At 37.9% G+C, this 21,027-nt stretch overlaps 1 protein-coding gene across 1 annotated transcript in view; it reads right to left on the bottom strand.

The window, feature by feature from the left end:
* The window catches only part of EYA1 (EYA transcriptional coactivator and phosphatase 1), a 167,940-nt gene that overhangs the window by 134,839 nt on the left and 12,074 nt on the right, over positions 1 to 21,027 (bottom strand). The window contains exon 4 of the mRNA XM_088023133.1: positions 2,861 to 2,938. Coding sequence (XP_087879259.1) covers positions 2,861 to 2,938 — 78 coding nt within the window. The remainder of the gene's footprint in view (positions 1 to 2,860; positions 2,939 to 21,027) is intronic.

Below are 21,027 nucleotides of genomic sequence, written 5' to 3'. Positions count from 1 at the left end.
GCGGAAAAGTTGCAAAAATAGTAGAAAAACTTCCCAGATATCCTTTACCACAATTCTCTAAATGCTAACATCTTATTATATTAGCTTTATTCTCTAGTCTCTTTTTCCCTATAGATTTGTATATGTATACACATGTATAGCTCACTCTTTTTGGAACTGCGGGTAAGATGTCCCTTAACTATTACTTCGATGTATATTTCTTAAGAACAAGGAATTCCTTAAACCACAGGTTTTCAACATCAGGAAGAATAGCGAAGCAATACTATTATCTAGAGATACTTAAAAAAAACTTATCTTTTCTCAGTATGTGACTTGGATAAACTTGCACTTCAAAACTACTCCTTTTAAAAGTATGACTGTTATACAAATACACTGTAAAACATTTTTGAAAAAAGGCAGAAGGAATAAAATTCAAATTATATTCCATCATCCAGAGAAAGACACCACTAATTTTTATACACATACACAAAGACAAATATGCATACATAAATGTTTAAAAACACATGGATTATACTGAGCATATTACTCTTTTGTAACCTGCTTTTCACTTAATATAGTTAACATTTGCTCATGCCATTAAGTTTTTTTCCAAACTATTTTTAATAGCTGTATACCAATCTATCACATAGACAGCGCTTCCTTGAAACCCTTCCTGCCTTTACTTCCAACTCACTCTCTTCCTTCTTTCCCAGTTGCAAACCTGCATTTTCATTTTATTCCCTGCCTGTCTCTCTATATTGGTCTTCCCTGGATTCTGTTTTCAACTGTTACAGCCCACGAGCTTTAACTCCCTGCACGTTCCCAAAATTTCCATTCCAGATCATTCCTGAGCTTCAACATCTTCGAGGGGATGTTGCCTCCCATTCAACATGCCTTTCCCTCTCAGTCATGCTCCTCTTGCATTCCAACACCTTAACCTGTCTCTCTGCCTCACTTATCCCCTGTACTCACTGGTTACTATGCCATAAATTCGGCTTTGCAAATACACCTTAATCCACCATCTTTCCATAACATTGCCAGCACCTTATCTCAGGTCTTCATGATTTCTTGCCTAAATTCATGCAAAAAGACTTTATCTGGTCTCTCTACTTCAGTTCTCTTCCCTCCTGCTACAGCCAGGATTCCGTATGTGAATACAATCATGCAACCCCCTTCCTCTGATGTCTCCCACTGTACTCAGAATATAGTAAACATCATGTGGAACACAAATGCCTCTCTAGACTCTATCCTGACCCTGTCCGGCATGCCATCACCACTCACACTGTACACACCAGGAATGCTGAACCATTGGCAATTCCAAATCCCATGCCTCTGTGTCTTGGCCTCCTCCCATGAAATGTTCTATCTGTCCAACTTCCCCCTCCCCAGATCAATGTGTGCTTTATTCCTACTCATTTTTAAGGCTGAGTGCCGGCATCTCCTCCAGGAAATCTTTCCTTATGCCCCCATCCCAACCCGGTCTCTTTTGGGTTCCTTCCTGGGAAACCCTTCTTGGGGATCTTTGGCCTTCCCTCTGGAAATATCAAAGCACAATATGATGGTCTGGTATTTATTCACCCTACTAAGCCCCAAACCAGGGCCATTCTCATACACCTATTAATCCGTAATAGCACCAAGCACATTCTCTGGCATAAGTCAAATTCTAGTAAGTGTCTTATAAAAGAACTCATGGATATAACACCCTTTTGCTATTTCCTTATTGTTTCCATCTGTTATCATTAGTATAAGAGTTATGCATTCGTATTTCATGTTATGTAATACATATAATTCCTTTTAGTTGTGGTGTGTATTAAATAAGTGATCCTGAGAGCTGGAGTAAGCCAATTACAAATTTATGTAAGTATAGCATTTCCATTTAAGAGGTTTGATAAACACAGCAGATTTATGAAAAGGGTTAAAAAATTTAAGAATTATATATGATAGAAATAACTTTTTTTTATTGAAATAGTCCAAGCTGGGTAATTTGGCAAATATATAATCACAACCTCACCATTACTTTATTACAACAATGGCTTTCTTATCGGTAATTTCATTAGCAAAGACATGAAACTTGGATATTTTGTTTGTTGGAGACAAACTTTGTTAATGTGAAAGAGATCAAAACTAACTTAAGGACCGAAAGCTGCCTTATAAAGTCTAATTTAGATCTCTAGTTGACATGACAGTTACTTAGGAGGATGGTTTGGTTAAGTCTGCTTAAAGAGTATCAGAAGCCAAATTTTGCCTACCTAAATGTGCATAATTGGAAAAAAAAATCATACAAATGAGAGAAAAAGGGCAGGAGTCATTAACATAATAAAGCAATAATGGCTTTATTATAAATATTGTAAACAATCCATTGTAACAAGCTATCCCTCAAAAGAAACACTTTAAAAGTAGTTAAATTCATTACCTTACATATTCTTTATTAACAAATAATTTAACTCTTAAAATTTCTATGATGAGGATGCGAGAGTATTTCCTTGGTTATGTAGCCATTTAGCCAAACAGAGCCAAAAGGGTAGAATAAAAAGACTTGAAGTAGGAAATAACGCTGGTAGGTTTTCATCATGGTCAAGGGACAGGTGCAGACACAACTGCGTGCATTTTTATTAAGCCTAATAAGTTTAGGAGGAAGAAAAATGAAAAAAACCACTTTTGATTTTATCTCCTTTATAGGATATCAACATTTTCAGCAAATAATTCATAACATTGGATAAAAACAACATAATTGCAGGTACAGGACTCTGAGTAAAGCTATAGTACAATTTTATACTACAAACATACATGCATATACCCACAGAGAAATACTTGCATATATAAATAAACTAAGAAAAACCATGCTTTGTATTAATGTGAAAGTCTAATATTTATTCCTTACCTGAACCTGAGAAATTGTCTAAAGACCCGTCTGCTGTTGTTGAAACTATTTCACTGCTGCTCATTGGCTCTGTTTTAACTACAAAAATAAACAACATATATGATATATCCAATTAATAGTTATTTATAAAGGCATGGTAGAGAAACTATATTCAAAATAGTCACATGAAAATCATTTTAAAAAACAGTCTTTTAGTATGTGAATATAATTCAGATTAATACTTGTAATAGAATTTTTAAAAAGACATACACATTAACTATTTAATCCCCAAGGAAACGATCCATTGTAACAAGCTATCCTTCAAAAGAAACACTTTAAAAGTAGTTAAATTCATTACCTTACATATTAATTGAATTGCTTATTAACAAATAATTTAACTCTTAAAATTTCTATGATGAGGATGTGAGAGTATTTCCTTGGTTATGTAGCCATTTAGCCAAACAGAGCCAAAGGGGTAGAGTAAAAAGACTTGAAGTAGGAAATAACGCTGGTAGGTTTTCATCATGCTCAGGGACAGGCACAGACACAACTGGGTGCATGTGCACGTGCAGACACACGCACGCTCTCTTGGTTATCCAATATGGCTGAAAAACAGAGTACTCAATTTAATGGATCATTATTACCACTCGGCCATATCTGGCTGCCAATATGTCAATATCTGATGTACACTTAGTACAAAACCACACTAAGTGTAAATGAAGCAGAAATTAAGTTTTTCATTCCAAAATAAAACCAATAGATAGTTTGTGGAAAACATTTTGATCTTTAGTAAAGTCCTTTGTGGCTGTACAATAAAAACATTCAAATTTATGCTGTAGATTCATGACAGCAACCCAATCCATTGATACAGTGATGGTATTATTGACCCCTATTAAGCAGATAAGCCAGACCACCTCAGAACGTTTGCCTTTTTCCCTAGACTTAGGTGTTTTGTTTTGTTTTAATGAAGAGATAGCATTATTGTTCTTAGAAACAACTGGTGAAGTGCTATCATTGGAATTTGTGGCCCACTTTGTAGAAGTTATACATCCCCACTAATGGGTTTTCAGAAAGAATGCAATAATATCTCAGAGGCTACTTAAAAATCAGTAACATGTTTTCCAAAATAAAGGTCCTACCAAGAGAATATTTGGGGTGGCTTCTCTCACAAGTAAATACATTCTGAAATGGGAAAGAAGGATGGAGAAAATGCAGCTTTTCCTTCTCTCAACATTGCCAATCTCTTATAAATATCAGGCAAAGAACAGATTCACCCTCCTTGACCTTTGAATCTTTTACTAATGCATAATGAGTTTTCAAATAGACATTATAAATAGTTGCAGCAGATAGTCACTTCCAAAAAATTAATTATTTAAACTGCTTCTAAACAAAGTTGAAAATAAAGCCAGTGAGTCTAATGGGAATCACTCCAAGTGATTGTTTTAATGTAGACCAAACAATAGTGTAACTGAAGTTTTCACTTTCCACCAGTTGTTTGGGGTTAGAAGTCTCAGCTCATGCTAATAAATTCTGACATAAGCCTGTATTTCCCTTTTCTTTTCACACCTCCAGGCAATCTAATGATCTTGCTCTTCATAACCATTATACTAAAATAGATGGCGGAAAGCGGGTCCTCCACTGCTGGTGCACAGCTCCCAAGTGTCCTACCCAGTTGTCCACATCCTATCCACCCTTCCTGAAAGAACTCCTAAATGCCCTGTACCTATAAAGCAATAGCTCTATTTTACTCTGTACTAGACAGATTACCACAGGGATCTGAACTCAGAATCAAAGAGCATACGCTGATCAAAGATGAGAATCAGGCTCAAGGAGAAGAAGTCATGTAAAGTGCCTACTATTGTCAGACTATAGACATTATGATTAATCCTTTTAAATCATTCTCCAAGTAGGTCTCAGAGTACAACTCACAAACTCCCTAGTTGGGTACTGTCTTCTTGTTTTACATGCAAAAATGGAAACCAAAGGGATTAGCAAAATTGCCCAAAGTCACAAGTGGCAGAAATGGGAATTAATTTTGGATGTTTTCAATTCTACGTCTTGAAGAAATGACAATACGTGGCACTTCCCAATAATTAGCACTACTCTACAACAGAGCGAGGAACCTGAGGCACAGTGCCACACACTGTGGATACAGAAGGAAGTAAAACCCCAGCGGTCCACACCCTCCTCTAGAGTGTTAACACTTCCAGGCTAGTGCACTCACAGGACGATCTCAAGTAGAACCTCCACGTCCACTTGCTTGAGAAAATGATGAAGAAGAAATTTTCCAGGGTACAAGATATTAGCCCAGATTACTTCCAAGTCTTTGCCAAATCTAAGATCTATGATTCTGTAGATTGGACTATAAAATTACTTGGTGAAAGCCTGACTATTCCAAAACCACTCCTACTCTTGTACCCCGCCCCCCCTCCCCGGAGACTTACTCTAGCTATTCTCCATATTATTAGCTCAATCGAATATAGCTTTCACTCCCAGGAGACATATTCAATTGTACTTGAAATTCCATTAAAAGTAGGAAGGGAAGGAAGAGGATAATTTTTCTTTTAGGTCCCAAGTACATTGCCTTTTGCCATTGTTCAAATATACCCATCTATACTCTAAGGAATAAAGACTCCTGTTTCCTAATGAATCCAATTTTTTAAAAGACTGAGCAAAGGAGCTGGGCGGGGGGATTGTGGAGATTAAAGAGGCAAAGGAGAGTTTCTGGATATTTTTAGAGATGAGTAGGTCCTTAAAGTATCGGATGGAAGACTGAAGACTTAGAGGGTAAAGAGAAATTCTTGAGTGGGGGCAAAGGAGAATAAAAGTTGCTGTTTTCTAATAGACTGAAATCCTGTAATGAAAGAAAAAGTACAGTGGAGATGAAAGAATTGTACAGTTATTTATTTATTTATTAAAGAGGATACACATAAAGTAACTGCCAGGATATTCATGATTTTATCAGGTACTGGAATTGAATACTTTGATCACCAGGGACCTGATGCTAAAGAAACTGGAGATTTATTGTGATGTAAAATAGTTTGAGTGAAAGCCAAATGAGGGTAGACCACTTCTGGTGTTGTTGCCAAGCATACATCCACCAGAAAGTTAAAAAGACAAGATTGATCTCCAGCCACCAAACTATCCATCTTCACTACCACTATCACATTTATAAATATGCCATAGATGATATCATAGAGCACCTCTCCAAGGCTTCCAGTTTAAAACACCACATCCTGAATTTTTTTTTTCCAGTCTTTAGAGATTTAAGGTACTGTCACATCTGAGAACAATGATCCCATCTAAGACACTTATCTGAAAAGAAAACTCCATGAAGCATCTGTTCTCTTCTAAATAACTAAACAATTCTCGGGGCCCCTGGGTGGCTCAGTTAAGCAGCCAACTCTTGGTTTCAACTCAGGTCATGATCTCAAGAGTCCTGGGATCCAGCCCCGCGTCAGGCTCGACACTCAGCAGGGAGTCTACTTGAGGATTCTCTTCCTCTCCTTCTGCCCCTCCACCCATCTGTGTGCATGCTCTTTCTCTCTCTCTTTTGCTTGCTCTAAAATAAATAAATAAATCTTTAAAAATAAATAAATAACTGTACAATTCTTTCATCTCCACTGTACTTTTTCTTTCATTACAGGATTTCAGTCTATTAGAAAACAGCAACTTTTATTCTCCTTTGCCCCCACTCAAGAATTTCTCTTTACCCTCTAAGTCTTCAGTCTTCCATCTGATACTTTAAGGACCTCCTCATCTCTAAAAATAATCAGAAACTCTCCTTTGCCTCTTTAATCTCCACAATTCCCCCCAACTCCTTTGCTCAGCCATGTACTCTAGGCCCGCACTATACAGGGCAACTTGCTACCCTCCAGGGATGCCACAAACTCCCATCTATCAACACCTTTGAACCTTGGTTCTGGAGTCAAAGACTCCAGTTATCCGCTATATGACTTTATAAAAGTTATTTGATCTCTGACCTTAATTATCTCATGTACAATTTTTTTTAAATGATAGCTAGATTACAGGAATGCAGGAAGGATTTGTAAAAATTTATACAAAGTACCTGGTATAAAGTAGGAGTGGAAACTATATCTATCATCATCATTACTAGTAGCAGGATTCTGCTACACTGAATGCCTTTCTCCTGGGGAGTAGTACCAGAGAGCAATATCAAATAAAGATTGTTAGAAGTACCAGCTTTGGAATTATCAATTGAATTTCAATCTAGCTTTGCTATTCACAGCACAAATCTGGAAAAGTTACTCAATTTCTGTGTGTCTCAGCTTACTCATCTATTAAATGGGGATAACATACTCATGCAAGGATAAAAAAAAAAAAAAGAAGAGGAATGCTCAGAAATCACTGAGCACTGTCCAGTGGTTTACAAATCATTAGCCCAGTCCAAAGGCCATACTTTTATACTTTATCATCATAGGTCTCTTTAAGAGAAATTGAAGTCTTATGGGATAAAATCTATTATAAACTTTACATTAAAGTTAAACTTGTCCTTCGAAAAGTAAATTAAAAATATAAAGTCAAGCGACTTACCTACGATCTAACATGAGGCCATTTTACTCAGGACAGCCAATATCAAATCAAGATAACTTGAACGTAACTTAAGAACACAGGATTAATCATGATTATGTAAGAAAACTATAATTATACGGTAGTCCCCCTTCATCTGTGGAAGATATGTTCCAAGTCCCCCAGTGAATGCCTGAAACCATGGATAGTACCAAAGCTTACACATACTATGCTTTTTCCTATACGTACACACCTATGATAAAGTTTAATTTATAAATTAGGCACAGTAAGATTAGCAACAATAGAAAAATTATACTGTAATAAAAGTTATGTGAATATAGTCTCTCAAAATATTTTTTTGCACTGAACTCACCCTCCTTCTGATGATGTGGGATGATCAAATGCCTACAGGATGAGATGAAGTGAGGTAAAGAATGTAGGCACTGTGACATAGTGTTTGGCTCTTATTGCCCTTCTGACGATACGTCAGAAGGAGGACTATCTACTTCTAGACTGCAGTTGGCTAGAACCATGGAAAGCAAAATGGCAGATAAGGGAGTACTACTGTACTTCTGTCACTACAATCTGTGTATACTCCATCTGAAGATACAGGCTAGCAGGAGGGTCATGATGTACATGGCAAGTGAGACTGAGGATCCCAGGAGAAAATGTGGGCCTCTCTCTCTAGTACTGTGTAGGGGGAATATACTGTAACTGGCCCATGGAAAAGATAAGTCGGTATTCCTTCACCATAAATTGAAGTGGAGACATATCTATCAGGCCATTGGAGCTTGGTGACATTAGCTCTCAAGATCATCCAACTAACCCATTACAGTATAACTCTGCTCATCAAGCAACTTCTGGTTGCACTTTAAATGTTGTAGTCATATAAACAGCCTCCAGAAAGATGATGGGCTGATCAGAGGAGACACGTGTTAAATCCATTTGGTTAATTTTTTACCAGGAATTAAGAGAGCAGTTAAAGGGAGTTCACTACCAAAGGACAGCTCTGCCTGCTGGAGTAGAAGCCAGCCTTTGTGTTATGAAGAATCGGCCCAGAATTGCACAGTAAAGGCATTAGCCCAGGTGAACAGCAGATCCTACCCCAGGAGTTATCTAAGCTTATTTTGTAACTTTTTTTTCAAACTATAATAGCACAGCTTGTCTTTGCTTGAAATACACTTGGTCTTCCTTTCTATTTTGTTTCCTACTATAATGATCAAGAGCATCAAAAATCCAGTCCTTCATCTCTTATATCTCAATGAGATTTGCCTTCATTCCATTCTGGTTATTAAATGATTCAGCTACACCACTGCCTAGAATTGTATGACCTCCAAGAAATGTCACCTTTTATTTTTTTCATTTGCTCACTTATACTAGACTTGCTCATCAAAACATCGTGTCTTTCCAACTTCACTGGCCCAGTCTGGAAACCCAGCGCTTCCACTTTAGAGTCCTGGGTCATCTCGTTTTCCAAGCATCTTTTTTGCCAGGCTCTAATCCTAGCACTGGCAAGCCCTTGCTGTTCACTCTTCAACTGCTGTTCTGGATGGCTGAGCATGGGCGAGGAGGCCACAATATGCATGCTGACCAAATTTGTTAAAATTTATGCTTTCCATGTTCTTGTGAGTCATCTTGTTGCTCGACAATCTCCCTTTTCCATTTCTTGTACCTGAGACAGTTTCTATGGAGTCTTTTCCACTTTCCTCAAGCCCCCAGTCCTCACCTCATTCCCCATTCTCTTCAGCACATGCCCTAACCAACATTTCATAAAGAATGTTGAAGCTACATTAAACCTTTCAATGATCTTCCTGCAACATCTCCCAGTTTCCTACTGGTTCATCTCAATGGAGATTTCCTTTCCTGTAGTAGGATTTAACCTTTTAAACCTCTATTCTTGGTGTCACTTTCATACCTCCTTTGCAACAAAACTCCATTATTTGATCTCCCAGAATCCTCAATAATTCCATCTCAAGAGGCTACTTCTCTTCTACTGACAAAGACAGATGTCACCTCCTGCCTGTCAGAATGGCTAGAATCAAAAAGACAAATAACAAGTGTTGGCAAGGATGTGGAGAAAAGGGAACCCTCATTCACTGTTGGTAGGAATGTAAATTGGTGTAGCCACTGTGGAAAACAGTATGGGAGTTCCTCAAAAAGTTAAAAATAGAAATACCATATGGTCCAGTAATTCCACATGTGGGTATTTACCCAAAAGAAACAAAAATACTAAATGGAAAAGATATATGGTACCCCTATGATTACTGCAGCATTATTTATAATAGTCAAGATATGGAAGCAACCCAAGTGTCCATGGTTAGATGAATAAAGATGGGATATGTGTGTATATATACATATATATACACACATGTGTAAATACATACATATCTAACATATATACATATATATACTTATGTGCAGGTTCTTGTAAAGCTTCTCACAGGACACATGTGGTTATGTTATTTTGAACAAAGTACTCTCTGGAGAAGACACATAACATAAAATAGCTTCCGCCATTGGAATTTTGTTTATTAAAAGAGGACTCTGCTTGGAGCCTTCAAAAGAGAGGTAAATTACATGGATTTAATAATAATTCATGGGGCATAACCTCTCAAAGGCAAATATTAGCTACTGCTATAAATAGGCCTTAAAAGAACCCTTTTTTTAAAAGCTTATACTGCACAAGACTATGCTGTATAGATAATATAAACTTGTGGGACTATATATATATGTGTGTGTGTGTGTGTGTGTGTGCATTCATTACTCAGCCATAAAAAAAAAAAGATGAGATCTTGCCATTTGCGACATGGATGGACTCATAGTATTATGCTAAGTAAAATAAGTCAGACAGAGAAAGACAAATACCATATGATTTCACTTATATGTGGAATCTAAAAAACAAAACAAATGAACAAACAAACAAAAAGCAGAAACAGACCTGTAAATGCAGAGAACAAACTGATCGTTGCCAGAAGGGAGGAGAGTAGGGGAATGCACAAAATGGATGAAGGGGATTAGGAAATGAGGCTTCCCATTGTGGAATAAATGAGTCAAAGGAATAAAAAGCCCAGCATAGGGAATACAGTCAATGGTATTGTAATAGTGTTGTATGGTGAGAGATGGTCGCTACACCTGTCGTGAGCATAGCGTATAATGGGGACTTGTCAAGTCACTATGTTGTACACCTGAAACTCATTGTAACATTGTGTGTCAGGTATACTTTAATTAAAAAAGCAGGTTTCCCTGAATTTTTAAGTCTTTTCTCGACCATGATACTTTTCTCCCTTCTTTCATCACCAAGTTTCCTAAAAATTTGCCTTGAAATATGGATCATCTATTCTCTCTTTAGTCTTCTCCCTCATGCCTTTATAGCTGCTATTTCACTAAAAGGACTTTTTTAATTGCTCACGTCAAACTTTTCCAATCCTGGTTTTCCTTAATTCTTTCACAGAATGGGCCTTCCTCTGCTTCTCTTCTTATCATTGACCCAATACAACACAGCGACATTCCCTGTTTCCCCTTAGATCTATCTCCTTCTCTGGATTTTCTTCCCTTTGCTTATTCTGTTTTTTTGTTTTTGTTTTTGTTTTTTTTAATTGTATGCCATTCTTATCTGTCTGAATGCTGCTCTAGTCTTTCCTTGCCAGAGGTTTAAAAAATCATCTTCATGTAGAGAACTCCCAAATCTCTATCTACCAGCACATCTTTTTCATGGGAATCAGTCCCCACATCCCAGTTACACAGTGCCTTTGCCTGGATCAGGGTCGAACTCAACCTACTCAAACATAAAATCTTCATTTTATACCTCTGTAATGGTCATGTCACTTAGACTGAAAGTTTCCTCTTCACCCCAAGTTCTCTCAGATCCCCTCTCCTCACACCCTATTGCCAGGTATACAATTTCTACAACTCTAATCTTTCCCAACCATCTTCTTTCTAAATCACAGCCACTATCCTGATTACTTTATATCTCTTCTCTTGTAAAAGTTGGCAATTGGCCTTTCTACTTTAAGCAGATGCTGATCTTTTCATAGCTTGGATCTGAGTGAGTCACTCTTTGCTCTGAGGTCTTCAGCTCTCCATGCTCTCCTGAATTAAGCTATTAAGTTACATCCCTTTATCATGTTTTTAAGCCTCCCACACACATACTCTAACACCAAGACGTTTGTTTGTGTTTGTTTGTTTCTTTTTTTGCTTTACTTCCCTATTTGTATAACTAGTAACTTACAAGAACACAAAAGTATTACAAAATACATGGTCACATCTAATTGTCCTAACTTTTCTGTGTGATACTATTATCCCATTTTACAGATCATGAATCATGACTGTATATATTCAACATTTAAACTAAACTGGTTTAAACTGAGATGCTTAATGTGTAATGCATCCCCAAACCCATGGTTTTGCTAATGCCTTTCCCTCTAACAAAATTTCCATCTGACTAAATCTCACAGTTCCTTCCAGGTTCAATCAAAGTTGCATCCGCAACAAGTAGGTCTTGCTTGACCTACTACTCAGGACTGATTTTTCTTTTCCTTGAACTACTAAATCTGAGTTTGTACCTCCTTTAGAAAGTACATGCTATTCTACCTCATTTTACATTTCAGTCTTATCCATTATAAATTTCTTTACGGTAGGAACTGTATCTTTTTATATTCCTGCAGAACTTAGCACAATGCCTGACACATAGTTGAAACTCAATATTCATTGAGAGAACAGATAAAGGTAAAAATGTACAAATGACTTACAACTGACTTTATACTGCTAGGCACATTGCATAGAGCAATTAACAATAATACTGTATATGCTCAAAAGTAAGATGACATTTTATTCCTCCCAAATTATCACTCAGTCAATTTATGGGCAGGTTCTTGTAAAACCTCTCACTTACAGGACACATTGTTACATTATTTTGAACAAAGTACTCTTTGGAGAAGGCACATTAACATAAAATAGCGTCTACCACTGGAATTTTTGCTTGTTAAAAAAGGACTGGGCTTGGATCCTTCAAAAGAGAGGTAAGTTACATGGATTTAATAATAATGCATGGGGCATAACCATTCAAAGGCAAATATTAGCTACTGCTATAAATAGACCTTAAAAGAACTCTTTTAAAAGCTACACTGCACAAGACTATGCTGTTTGGATAACAAATACAAACTTGTGGGACAAAATAAAAGCATAGCCACCATAATATTATGTTACAATTTGGATTCAATGGCAATATCACTCATAGATTTAATGAGTACTCCTTCTCAAACCATGAGGTAGAAGTGGAAATGTAGGTTTTTGAAAACTGTGTCAAATGACTGAAAAAGTGGCATCAAGGGATACCAAACGCCTATGTGAAAAGAATGAATAAAATGATTACGTGAAATATGAAACTGGAAAACAGCAATACTCCTAAATTTACATACTTTATGTGACACTTTTTAAAGACATAGAATTCAATTAATAAATATTGTAAGTAGCCACTTAACCATTTCTTCTTTATCTAAAAATGTATACGTCCGTGAAGCAAATGTGTTTCTTTGGGTAGTTCCCATTCGGGAAACCAGGCATTCCTTTATATGTGTATATTGGCCCTGGTGGAGGATTATTACCCTCCAAAATTTTAAAGTTAGAGCCATCCATCCTCTTTTGCCTAAAAGAGGGTAGAAAAACATCAGTTTTTCCAAAATATCACACCTTTCATAACCTTATGAAAAACAAAGCAACATGTATAGACTAAAGTTAGAACCTGAATGTATACAGGGCCCACAAGAACTGTCAGTCAATTTCAGAACTTGTTAGTCACAGAAGTGTAGTGTGTGAATCATATTGGGGCAGCACCATACAATGGCTTCTGGAGAGGTCTCAACTAGTTGATTCTCTTTGGTAAAAGAAATGCCCCATGGTAGATGACAACGGCTCCTTTGAAAGGTCTCTTGAGACTTCACTTTCCCTTCCTGTGACTCTCATTCTTGCCACACTAACTCAGATCCCTGACACATAAAATCTGGGCAGACTACATGAGCCTCCGTACCACTGTCCATCTCTCCCCCATTCCAGTCTCTCCTTGCAATTGCTGCCAGATTAATACCTAAAACACTTTCACCATATCAAGCCCTTGCTCAGAATATTCCGTGACTTCTCTGCTGGCTTCATGTTGAAGTCCAAATTCCTCAGTCTAATGTTCGGAGTCCTCCACAGTTTGGCTCCAGCTGATCCTTCCAACCTTATCTCCTATCAATTCCTTCTTCAGCTAAACTAGTCTCCTCATAGTCTCCCAAACTATCCTACCTTTGTTCAGATTGGTCCCTCATTTAGAATGCATTCCATCTCTTCTCAACCTATTCAAATTCTACCCGTTTCCCAACACTCAGCTCAGATTCCATCTCCTTCTTGAAGCCTGGCCAGACCTCAGCAAGCTGAAGAGCTCTTTTTCCAAACTCTGAGAGCACTTTTGTTTGGATCAGTGGCTTCTAACCTTCTTGAGAACGAAGCCCTCTTTTTTTTTTTTTATTTTATTATGTTATGTTAATCACCATACATTACATCATTAGTTTTTGATGTAGTGTTCCATGATTCATGGTTTGTGTATAACACCCAGTGCTCCATTCAGTACGTGCCCTCTTCAATACCCATCACCAGGCTAACCCATCCCCCCACCCCCTCTTCTCTAGAACCCTCAGTTTGTTTCTCAGAGTCCATAGTCTCTCATGGTTCCTCTCCCTCTCCGATTTCCCCCCCTTCATTCTTCCCCTCCTGCTATCTTCTTCTTCTTTTTTTTTTTTTTTAACATATAATGTATTATTTGTTTCAGAGGTACAGGTCTGTGAATTGTGTAAGACTGTTGAATCACAGACATGAAGCCCTCTTTCTAACACCGAAATATTTCAGAACACAAATGACAGACTACTTCTAATCTGCTGATTGAGAAGGTGCATAATGACAAAAACTTACTGTGAATTTTCAGACATGAAAATGTGTATTTTAATGAAGATAACAGAATGTCCCCATGTGAAAAAGAGTTAAACATATATGTGGCCTGCTAATTTCCTCCTCCTACAAACAAAGCTTTTTGCACAAAAGCATTTGCTGACCTCAATACTAGCTCTACAACTCCTGGGGATCTCTAAGCCACACGCGGAAAATTCCACCTTCATAATTCAACTGACTTAGTAGGACCTTTGAGTTTGGGCTCAGTATTCAAAAAGTCTGGTCTCCCCCAACTAGACTGTGAGTTCCTTAAGACAGCAGCAGTGTCACATACTTCTTTGTATTTCTGCTAGATTCTGGAATAGTTCTTTGTACAAAAACAAAACAAACAAACAAAACCCCCCAAAAACAAAAAAAACAAATGTTTCCTTCCTAGGACACGTTAAGTATTGTAGGTTCACTTTTTTCACCAATATTTTATTATAACATCTTTCATACATATAGAAAAGTTAAGGGGCACCTGGGTGGCTCAGTCGGTTAAGTGTCTGCCTTTGGCTCGGGTCATGGTCCCGGGGTCCCGGGATCCAGCCCCATGTCCTGCTCCCTGCTGGGCAGGGAGTCTGGTTCTCCCTCTCCCTCTGCTCATCCCCCTGCTCATGCTCTCTCGCTCACTCACGCTCTCAAGTAAGTAAAATCTTAAAAAAAAAAAAAAAAAGAAGTATACAGTGAAGAGCCACAAACCAACCACCTAAATCTCACAATTAACATTACAATATTTCCTTTTCCTATTTCTTATAAAACCATCTTATTTTTCATGCATTTCAAAATAAGCTGCATAAACAATATATATTCCTTCAACACTTCACCATTCACATAATTAACTAGAGTTCATGTTTGTTTCCGGTTCTTTCTGTTAATTAAAATGTATATATAACTAAGTATACAAACCTTAAATGTGCCATATAATGACTTTTAACAGATACCTACATTTAGATTCCGAAGAGGGATCTATTTTTAGCTTGTTATAATAATGGAAGCATGGCACAATAGTATGAAAAAATTGCTTTAATATTAAGAATTAAGGTAGTAATATTCTCAATTTAGGACATAGACGATATTTAAGTAGAATTTTAGAATGGAAAAAGAATACTTTAAATAGAAGTTTATGATTATTGAGCATGTACTATATGTCGAGAATTGTGTTAAGGACTTTACAAACAATAGTTCCTTTGTTCCTCGTGGCAAATTTATGAAATATTTATTATAATTGTCACATTTCAAAGATGAGGGAACTGCAGCTTAAAGGTGTTTAAAAACTAGCCTAAAGTCACATAACTAGTTTAAAATTTTTTTTTTGATTACCATCTTTCATGAAGCCTTTAAAGAGTGAAAAGTCAAACATTTCCTAACTAGGGCTTTATCATCCTTAATCATTGCTCTGATGGAAATCTGAACAATCAGCAAACCGAACAGCCATAGGAAAAGTCCCAGAATACCAGGGCACTGAATAAAAGTGTATCAGTGTATGTTGCAAATTAGCGGATGGTAAAATAAACTAGTGTTTGAAGATTAGAAGCAGATGAGCTGGCTCAGACTCAGAACCTCAATCATATCAATCTGGAAAAATGGTGTACTTGCCTAAAATGTAATCAACCTACCAAATTTACATCTCAGATCATGCTTTTCCCCCATATTTTCCCATTCTTCACCAATTTGCAGGAGTACCCTGACATAAATCCTACCCTTACTATGTATTAACTGAGTAAGTACTTACTGAGTAGCCAGGTACTCAGAGAACGTGTAACAGCCATTACACAATGTGAAGGACCTCAGAGGAGAAAATAGCCTATTCCTCCCATGGAGACACAGTAGCCAGTCCCAGCAGATTTTTTAAATATAACATTTTTAATTATTTAATAATAGCTGCTATTTTTTGAGCATGTAGTTGATGCTAGTGACTGTGCTTAGTATTTTTTTTTAAAGACTTACTTATTTGAGAGAGAAAGAGCACGAGTGGGAGGAACAGAGAGAGAGAGAGAGAGAGAATCTTCAAACAGACTCCCTGCTGAGCGTGGAGCCCAACGCAGGGCTCCATCCCAGGACCTGGAGATCATGACCTGAGCCAAAACCAAGAGTCATCACCCAGGCACCGCGATACTCAGTATTTTAAATAGACATTGCCATAATACCATGATAAAACTGCAATCTCCATTGTATAATGGAGAAAGCAAGGTTCAGAGATCATAGATGATGATGATCATGGTAATAATAATAATAATCAATGACTATTAAGCACTTCCTAGGAGTCACATTGTGTTCTAAGTGCTTTACCAATTCATGTAACCATCCTTGCAACCCTACAGGTATGTACTATTTTTTTTTAAAGATTTATTTATTTATTTGAGAGAGCGAGAATGAGAGAGAGAGAGAGTACATGGTGGGGGGGAGGGTCAGAGGGAGAAGCAGGTTCCTCGCTGAGCAGGGAGCCCGATGCGGGACTCGATCCTGGGACTCCGGGATCATGACCTGAGCCGAAGGCAGTCGCTTAACCAACTGAGCCACCCAGGCGCCCCAGATATGTACTATTATTATCTTCATTTTATAGGCCAGGAAGCAGAGCCATCGAGCAGTTAATTACTCAGCATCACACTAGCTAACTGGTGTATGGCAGAGCCCCTCTCAAGCCCCTGCTCTGCTGCCTTTCAAAACCCACACGTTAGTTACATTCTTGGTAAGTAGCTAACCTGCAATTTTTTAAGCCAGGATTAGTCTGACTGCAAAATCCATGTTCTCCCCATCATGCAATACTGCTTTTCTCTATTTTTTTTTTTAAGATTTTATTTATTTATTTGACAGAGAGAGAGAGACAGCGAGAGAGGGAACACAAGTCGGGGGAGTGGGAGAGGGAGAAGCAGGCTCCAATGCGGGGCTCGATCCGAGGACCCTGGGATCATGACCTGAGCCGAAGGCAGCCATTTAACCAACTGAGCCACCCAGGCGTCCCATGCTTTTCTCTATTTTTAATATTATGCCTTCTCCACTTTCTTTAAGGCAAGCATCGGATGTAAATTTGTACTGAAATAATAATATGCAAGTAAGTACATGACTTCAGACAAAAATGTCCTAACATAGCTTTTCACCTAGAGTCTTTTCTCCCCACCCACCATCCCTTGAATACAGTTGCAGAGTACTACTGGAGTAGATTTTTGAAACAGACTCAGTCATATCACTCTCCTGGTTTGTGAGCCTCCCGATGTTCAGCTCCCACAGGATTGAATCCAAACTCCTGAACCTCATACACAAGGCCCTTCATCATCTGCTTTGGGCCACTGTCTTAGCCCCATTGCATATGCACTCTGCACATGTCCCTCTCCAAACATCACACACACACACACACACACTACCCCCGAGATGAGGGATGTCTTTGCCACAGCTCTACAATCCATGCTCTTTCTTCCTTCCTGGGTTGGCACCTAGTGTTTTTCCACTTCTTTTTCAAGACTCAGTTTAAGTATTACATGTGCGCAGAAACCATCCTTGATCACCCCAGTCATAATTAGGTCCCCACCTCTCTGCATAATATAGCCCTTGTTATAAAGTATAGTGGTCATCTGATTATAGGTCTGCAAATCACAGTAGACTGTAAACTTCTCCTTGGCAAGTATGATATCTGGTAAATTTCTAGACACAAATCAACAAATATTTCTTGCATGAATGAATGATGCAATGGTGAATACAGTGTGATATATACTCTAATTTTATAAGTACATATGTATAGACTTTTTCACTACAGTACATATTTATCCTTATTCTTGAAATTTTTCATCTTTTAGAATATTCACCTCCAATCATGACTCCTTACCATCCTGTAAGGATACTAAACCCAACTGTACTAACTGTCTGATCTTTTTATAATTCAGTCATTTCTTGGGACTATGTGGAAGTTGCTTCATTATTGTTAAATGCTATTAAGTCCAATAGGAGCAGTTTCCATCAGTAAATTAATTAATTAGTACAGGTCAAATGCAAGTCAGTTACTATAGATCAAACTCAAAATCAGCAACAACGTTGACTGTGGATGTTCTCTGGATGGACAGCCTATATAACTATTATATAAATTCATCTGTGAAATCGTCACTTTCAAAATTTGAAAAACAGATGTTAGATACTCATTGAATCTGTTAGTGCCTTTAAATAAAATGAATGGTTCTCTTCTCTTGTAATCACTCGCCTGCATTATTTGCTTAGTCATCTGGGGCATTCATTCGACAAATATTTGTTGACCACTTAATCACTGCCAAGACTTCTGCTAGATGCTGAGGATACAGTAGTGAACAGGTCTATCCTTGCCTTGAAGGAACCTAGAGACTCTACTAAGCAAAACACACCTATAAGTAGATCTTGTACTTCCTTCACTGAATCACATGCTTAGACAGAGTAACATAAAAATTTCTTAAGGCAGATAAATTATGTCAATAAGAACCAAGTTATTTGGCTATCGGGGAGTCCATGTTTTAGAGTGTAAATGTGGGCTTTGAACTCAGCCTCACATGTCTTTGAATCTCTTCTCCAAAACAGTTACTATGCTGTTTAAACTTTTTAAAATGAGGTACATAAAATAAGGTATGCAGAAGGCATAACGATGTGCTCGATAAACAGTAAGAACTTAGTCAATTCATTTCATATTCCTTATTTTGTTAAAAAGTATTCTTTCCACTCACAATTCCCCTGAACAGTAACAGATACAATGATAAAATAGGTAAGCATTTTAGATTTTGATTCATTTCATGTAAAAGAACTGTTTCCAATTTGTCTTAAAGGGAGTACATAAACATATCACCTTGGGATATCTTTGGTAGAGTTCATCTACCCTTTTCAGTATAATGAGATATTGTAGCATAAAGTGAAACTAAAAAAAAAAAAAATCAGCCAAACAAATTACCGTAAACATAACCAGGTTTTATTTATAAAAGGGGTCCTAAAACTTAACATAAATCCTTAGCATAAATCCTTGATTATTTAGCAGTCACTGAAGACAGCAATGTGTCAGATAACTTTTTTGTCTACCCAAAGTAAAAATGGAAAATTTGTAATTATGTATTTTTTTCCTATTATATTGTATATTTGCAGCCAAAAATGGAAAATGAGTCACTCTCGGACTTTACTCCAAGTACGCAAAGTGGCCACACAGAGACATACCACTTTATCTATATACAGCTCACTCCTGGGCATCCTTGGCCATCATAACAAATTAGGAATTACTTAAGGCAAGGAATCCATGAGTGAAGGATGAAGAATTAGCCAAATACTAGCACTCACTAAAGTTTCACACATCTCCCCCAGAGAGAACTAGAAATTTTTGCCAGAAGACAGGATGTTCTAAGGGAGGTAGAGATTTCTGATCATGCCAAACTTCTGGCCCAGCTAGGGAAGAGAGGGCATAGGAATGTGATTCTCCAAACTATTAGGTCTTGGGAGTTAAGCAAATACTGTTTACAGAGACTCATTAGTTTATCAAGAAGCCTGGCTTTCTAGAAACTCTGAGCCTAGTTTCAGCAACGAGCACTGGCGTTCCTATTCTTACTATGAAAGCTATTTATAATAAATTATAGTATATCTGCCAACCTGCAAGGCCGTACACGTGCCACGCCTTTATCCTCGGACTTCACCTCCTACACGCCCTGTTCATTTCCCTCCACTCACACTGCCTGCACAGCAACTCGCTGCTCCTAGAACATAACACGCATGCTCCCAAATCCTGGCTTTGGAAACTGCTGTTTCTATGGAGCCTCCAACAAATGACACTTAAGCTGCTTCTCTGAGTTTTGCTTGGTTAGCATAACCTGGTTCTCTAAGTCAAGAGAAATGTGGCCAAATTTATCACCCACTTAAACATATTTTCTGAGATAGAAAATTGTTACCCTGAGCAGTAGCAAAACTATAACTGCTTTTTAAATTTCACAGTAATACTGCTCCAATCCAAATGTGTATAGAATAATGACTATTATAATGAAAAGCAGAGAGGACCTCCCATCTCCGTTTGATCCCAGGGAAGCCTAACAGAGAGAGACGGCTGATGGAATTATAATTAGTCTAAAGCTTTGAAAACTAGTAAGAGACAATCCCTTAAAACTCAACCTATTGATGTAATATGCTGTGCACGCGCGACACCAGGATGAAATCTCATACACTGACACACGCAAGAACTTAAAGACCAGAGTATAACTGCCCTGGGGACGTGTCCTCATAATGAAGTCATTTCGTCATCAAAGCCTCTGCCTTTGGTCCTTTCGCAGCTCTGCTGCTTGCTAGGGAATGGGGTTCTCCAGTTACGAAGGCATCCATGGGGCAGTGAAGGCAACAGTGTTCAGTAGGAAGGTATCAGAAAAGACACTGGCAGATGGTGGGAATCACATATTCTCTCCAAAGACTAATACAGTGATTTTATTTATTTATTTTTTTTAAGATTTTGTTTATTTGACAGAGAGAGACACAGCGAGAGAGGGAACACAAGCAGGGGGAGTGGGAGAGGGAGAAGCAGGCTTCCCGCTGAGCAGGGAGCCTGACGTAGGGCTCGATCCCAGGACCCTGGGACCATGACCTGAGCCGAAAGCAGACACCTAACGACTGAGCCACCCAGGCGCCCCTAATACAGTGATTTTAAAACCCAGGCTCTGGACTCATATAGAACTTGACTCAAATACTAGGTCAGATATTAGTGGTACCAATTACAAAGT

This window comes from Eumetopias jubatus, unplaced genomic scaffold, assembly GCF_037043125.1.
Source record: "Eumetopias jubatus isolate StellerSeaLion01/CBP00866 unplaced genomic scaffold, mEumJub1_p1.0 scaffold_4, whole genome shotgun sequence".
In the NCBI taxonomy this organism is placed as follows: domain Eukaryota; kingdom Metazoa; phylum Chordata; class Mammalia; order Carnivora; family Otariidae; genus Eumetopias; species Eumetopias jubatus.
This window is presented reverse-complemented; position numbering and strand designations above follow the sequence as displayed.